This window comes from Olea europaea, unplaced genomic scaffold (assembly GCF_002742605.1).
Source record: "Olea europaea var. sylvestris unplaced genomic scaffold, O_europaea_v1 scaffold1197, whole genome shotgun sequence".
Lineage (NCBI taxonomy): Eukaryota > Viridiplantae > Streptophyta > Magnoliopsida > Lamiales > Oleaceae > Olea > Olea europaea.
Genome location: NW_019229387.1, coordinates 39,416 through 45,648, shown reverse-complemented (window position 1 = coordinate 45,648; position 6,233 = coordinate 39,416). Strand labels below are relative to the sequence as shown.

General features: G+C 34.2%; 1 protein-coding gene across 1 annotated transcript in view; it reads right to left on the bottom strand.

Annotated features, from left to right (window-relative positions):
- Positions 1-6,222, bottom strand: part of LOC111374039 — a 15,515-nt gene extending 9,293 nt beyond the window's left edge. The window contains exons 1-6 of the mRNA XM_022996661.1: positions 6,053-6,222; positions 3,676-3,840; positions 3,203-3,255; positions 2,507-2,594; positions 1,653-2,404; positions 1-354 (exon numbers count right to left, since the gene is read on the bottom strand). Of these exons, the coding sequence (XP_022852429.1) occupies positions 1-354; positions 1,653-2,404; positions 2,507-2,594; positions 3,203-3,255; positions 3,676-3,835 (1,407 nt within the window). The 5' untranslated portion in view covers positions 3,836-3,840; positions 6,053-6,222. The remainder of the gene's footprint in view (positions 355-1,652; positions 2,405-2,506; positions 2,595-3,202; positions 3,256-3,675; positions 3,841-6,052) is intronic.
- Positions 6,223-6,233: the final 11 nt, after the last annotated feature.

The window sequence follows — 6,233 nt, the reverse complement described above, 5'->3', positions numbered from 1 at the left end:
ACTCATTGCTGAAACATGATTGTCCCTTTTCTTATGACTCACTGCTGTGTCACAGTCATCCCATTTCTTTAGACTCATTGATGTAATATGATCTTCCCTTTTCCTTAGGTTCGCTGCTGTGACACTGTCATCCCGTTTCTTTTGACTAACTGCTGTGACACAATCGTCCCTTTTCTTCTGACTCATTGCCTTGACACAGTCATCTCCTTTCTTTTGATTCACTGCTGTGACTGAGTCATCATATTTCTTTTCACAAGCTGCAAAGACATAGCCACACCTTTTCTTTTGACATACCGAAGCTACCCAGATATCTTCTGACTCGTACACTGAATTCTCATTATCAGAACTAAGTACCTGTTCACATATTGATGCTTCATTATATTGAGTATCACAAATACAGGAATTTGGTCGAAAACTAGGAGTAAATGAATTTTACAACAGCTTAAGGCTCAAGAAAATTTGAACAAAGAAAACATATAAATCCCCATTTTCTTTCCCTCCTGCTGTGATTTAGTTCCATTTTCCTATTCTTCTATTTGAAGCAAATGAAAGGACGAGTTATGCAATTGTTCCCTTTCATTCATGGCAAAAAATCAGAAAGAAATAGGACAGCATAGCCAGATAAAGTAGATGTGGCTGTTCAAGAACCAGTTCGAATTGACTCCATTCTACTTCTTACCCAGTGAACATTTTGTAATCAATACCACAAAGTCATCTTAAATTTTATTGTGTTTATTCATGTTCTCATGTTCCTTAAGATCCTGTTCGACGTATATATTTTCAGAATAGATTTTGTGAAAAGTGACTTCGTTTTCCTTTCCTTTTTTTTGGAGAATGTGTAGTTAAAAAGCAAATAAAAGTTATGGATCCACATGCAAAATTATTTTATTGGAAGAATATGCAATTGAATATAAGTTTGGAAAAATATGAATTTTAGAAAATCACTACCAAACGGGACTCAATTCGAGTGAATCATAATAGGGTCAAGTAGTGTCCAACAAAGTTATATTTTAGATATTCAAATTAATTACTAATAGAGGACTTGGAATGTAATTCGTAGCATAAGAGTGGATCGGACAAAAGGAAAAAGTGCTATAAAATAAAATTCTAAAAAGGAAGACCTATCAAGTTAAAAAATAAATTCTATAAAATGGTTATTAGACAAGCTGAGGTTCATGATATTGGGCATTATCATTGAAGGGATGTCCATAATATAGATGTAATATAAATGGAGATGTTTAGACGTGGTCATACTAAAATGGAGAAGATAAATGAGAATGCAATCTAGCCAACAAATGGAGGTGACCCTGATTGAATATAAATTAAGGAAATATGATTTAGTTGGCTGGGCAATGTTTTGTGTTGACGTAAAGAAATTCCTATTCGCAAGAGTTGATAGGTAGATCAAAATTAAAATGGTTTGGTGTGGCTACAAAAGGTTTGATTGAATAGATCTTTCAATAGATCTAGTGATAATTGAAAATAATGAAGCATGTAACGAATTCAGAAACACAAAAATTCCACATGATAGAGGTATTCTTAGCCTGCATGTCAGACATTGAAAAAGAGAAGCAAGCAGCGAATGACTAAAGTTTGCAGAAACAATAATTCATGTTAAGTAACGAGGTGATCATGTTTTGCTTCAAACTTACCATATTTGATGAATGACTATTTTGACATTCTTTATGCACTAATGAACCGAAGGGCACTTGAATAGCAATGACAGAAGACTCCTCAGGGGAAATTCCCGTTCTTGATTCAATATGACACTTCTTGTGATTTTTAACTACTGCAGACTTAGCACTAGGGACAGAAGTAGAAACTTCTCGTCTTTTCTTAGAATGTCTAGAAATAGGCTCTGATAATTCATCAATGTATCTCCGTGTAGGCTTACGGGATCTCTTTTGCGTAGTAAGGGCATCCAGGTTTGAGATCTTTGCCAAGTCATCCAGTTCATTGATGTTACTCTCAACAGTTTGACACATCACCCCAAATTCCTTGTTTTTCTGAATCTTTGAACCACAGAACAACTCCCCAGATGTAAAATCAGAAGGGCAAAGGCTTCCGCCATCCTCATCAGATGATATACCTTGTGGAGACTGGCTCGGTATATTTTGCGACCAGCTAATATTTTGTGTAGTAGGAGACGTGGGAAATTTCAAAGGCTTCTTCTCAACCGATGTTTCACTCTCTTGGCGCATACAAATGTCACTTAATTCAGAATTTTGCAGGTTAACTTGGTCATTTTGACAGTCTGACACATCAGTTATTGCTAATATATCCGAATTCCAAGGAGTGTTAGCATCAGAACTTGACCCTGGAATTGGACTTTCGGACAATGAGATATGCAAGCCTTCACTCAAACCATAATCCAAATTGGTAATACTTTTAGCAAATTCAATACCTGTACCCAATTAAACAGATATCTTTGGTGGGTTACCTCACTTGATAACTATAAATTGATTTATGAGAATTACAGTTGAATATCAAGGAAAAGGATGTCCACCTTGAAAGTAATCTTCACCCATGCTACAGAAATCATTTGGCAATTGAAAATATCCAGCTTCAACACCAGTTGGCATTACATCAAGAACCTACATGTGAACCATCCAACTGAGAAGATGATGCCATTTAGCAAAATACAAACAAAATTCAACAAAACTTGTCAAGTAATCATTTAGTCTTCTAACTATTATCTCTTGAAAGTAACAGGTCTTTAGACTTCAATAATAGTCCTCTGAAAACACAGCACCTCATTGCAATGTGAGGAAAATAATGGTGTTGATGTCCCAAATATGGCATTCCAATGGACAAGAATAATTGGAAAGTACAACACTAAGTTTGGGTATGAACATTCAATAAAGCATTCAGATAAAACTTGTCCATAGCTTCTACTTCTTCTTCTTCCTCCTCCTTTTTTATTATTATTTTTTTGCGCGTGTGGGGGTGTGTGTGGGTGTGTGGGTGAGAGAGAGAGGTATTTCAGCAAGATTTGACAACAAGTATTAAACAAAAGACACTTGACAGACAATAATGAAAAACACAACTTGCAGGGTTATATTTAATGATCGGTTAATGGTTGTTAACCTTAGAACAAGAAAAATAAAATTATAATATAACACAAAATTCAACTCGATGATCACATTTCATAGGGTCTATACTCAACCGCTTGTAGGGAAAGAAAAACAGAATTATGACCTACTTCTTGCTTCGGAACATCTCCCCCTTCCTGAGCAATACCATTTTTTGGTAAAACTGCATAAAGTCATAAAGTTCAATGAGGTGTCAAGTGGCAGCCCATCAAATACAAACATTTTGGAAATTCAAGGACCATAGCAAATGCACGATATCCAAAAACTGATTAAAATTAAAAATAGAGTCGGAACAAATATCAATAATTATATTTTAACCAAAAAAGAAGGAAGCAGTAAATGCATTTTTTTGGATGATAAATGCTACTTTCTTCTAAATTGAATGTTGAATGTAAAAAATACTAAAGAAAGACTGTCTTGATAAGGACAACTGGCGGGTTAAATGAAGAATACTTTTTGATTACCAATTAATAAATTTTTATATCCCTCCAACCACCAATTTCCAATTAAGGTGAAAAATGATTCACTTGTTTATTTGGCTGAAGAGGAAGGGAGGAGTTATACTTCAGGTTTTAGGCTATACCAACACTGCAGGAAGCTTCTTCCATTTTCATGGCATTCTCTTGAATCTTTTCATTAAAACACAAGACACTTTCCATTGAAACATGCTCATCTTCAGGTTCTACAAGCAAACGTTGAACTTCAGTTGTCCCGTCATATAATGTCTGAGGCACATCTTCCATGACACCTGAAATTAGTGTTAATATGCCCCACATAAAATCCATTAGTAAGAAAACAGAGTATCCTATTTACGATAAATTAAATGGATCATACGTGCGACCACAAAAAATAAAAATAAAATAAATTTGATTAGAGTAAACAGCAAAAGAATTACAAATGAGGGTATAGGAGAAAATTCACTCTCTTCTGCATATATGTCCTGAGATAAAGCTGAATTTTCAGTTTATCACGTCCATTCAGCTTCATGTTGGGAAAAAAAAAATAAAAAAAGGTAAGATTAATTCACTGAGATAAAGCGTAGAAAAAAACTCCTAGCGAAAACTTCATTTACCTAAGGAAACCAAATTTATTTTTATATATCCTAAAAGCTCGAGCTACTTCAGTGCCAGAAAACCCAGCATCTTATGTTGGCATTGACTGCATAAAGAACAAATTGAATTTAGATTAAAGCACTTTCTGTTGTTTAGAGGCTGTTATGTAGTCCAAGTTCTTGCCAACCTAATCAAACCTCTGGCACAGGCTCTCTCTCTCTCTCGGGGGACAGAGAGTTAAAAAACCATGAACCGCTATAACTGCGTCCCTCCCTATATTTCTCCAAATTTCAATCTTTACTAAGTCAAACCTAAACACTAAATGTGGAGCATACACTCCTCTAAGTTAATGCATGCTCAATTTAGACAGCCTGCAAACAATCTCATTTAATTGCCAACGGAAATTGAACTTTGGGTCGTCACTTATCAAGTATGCTACTCAAATTCTGATAAGTTTTGGGCAAATCAATTGTTAGTTGCAGAATCATGATATTAATGATAAACTTCCAATGTTTATTTACAGGAGAATCTATTCTAGATTTAAAATTGTATTCGCATTTCCACAATGGGCTTTTATGGCAAGGAGAACGTCCATACACAGAGTTGATTTCTTGCATTACTAGCAAGAAAGTTTTTTATATTTTCTAGTTTTAGAAACAGTATTTAAGAAGGGTAATAGGTTCCTAAAGCGATCAGCTTTCTCAATCAAAAGTGCGCGAATAGCCAAACTCATTTAAGGGTTTCTCTAATGAATGACCGTTAAATTCAAATAGTGGTATTAGTGTCACCGTGACTAATACTTAAGTTAACTCTACTAGTGCAAACTTCAATACTTGGGGTCTTAAGTAATTTTCAGACATTTGTAACTTTAGATTAAAAGAAAAGAAAATTGAAGATTTTTTAGAATATTCCCGTGTCTATCCTCTGCATGTCACAACATCATTGAGTTTCTATGAGAGTACAATTATGTTTTCGAATTAATGCATTAATAGACTCAGCTGATTAACAAATTGACACAGGCCATAGAAGATTTATGTAATTTTTGTGCTCCAGAAATGACGATTATATATTTTCAAAGAAACATTCTTTTAAAAGGCCACGTTAATATCTCCAAATTTGGAGTCCATTGTGTACAATTATTGATCGAACTTGCCTACCAAACATAAAAGGTAGTATCTACAAGTCACAATATTTTTTTATTTTTTTGCAAGGAGAATTTTATGAGTGAACTTATTTTCAATGTCGCCCAATGAGAAGAACTGACAAAGTGTTATTTTAAACCCATAATAATACATAACAAGATGTGACACTTAAACAGGATCCTTTACTCATATAAACCTGTTTGCATATTAACCATCAAGTATCAGATTCTCCCTTAGTAGAACCCTCAAGTATGGAAATGTGTTATTAATTTTCGGTAACATTTAGCAGCACCAATTTGCAACTAAATTAGTGGTACTTCAAGTATTAATTCCTCCTAAGTGCATTTTTAAACTGAACCATTGATTCAATAATTCATAAATATTTAAACTATTCAATCCAGATATCATGCATTCTTCACACATTTTTCTCTCAAGTTTCAGTTTTCTAAAATATATTTAAACTCAGTCATTATATTCCATTATCTCTTTTCTAAAATAATAATCCCCAGTCAATGCGTAATTTGTAAAGGTCTCTGATCTCACATTGATTATCTCAAAAACCCGATTAACGTAGAAACATGACATCAAATAGCTTACCATTCTTAAACTACCCAAGTCCCAAAATGAAAACAGAAAAGGACAATAAACAAGCGATAAACAATTAACCATAAAAATAACTCATCTAGCGACATTACAAGCAAAAAATAAATGTAATGTCCAGAAATAGATGATAACATGAGAAACATAAGAATACATAAATGCTGACCTCAAAACTTCAATTTCCTCAGCAATGTTAGAGAGAGAGAGGGGAATCGACCAAAGAGTTGAGGGAAAGTGAGGAATAAGAACGACAAGTTTCACACAGTGTGGAAGAGTAGGTACCGTACTACATTAATTGAACGGAATTGAAAGGGGTGTTAACAAATTATAATGGAATCTGAGTTTGG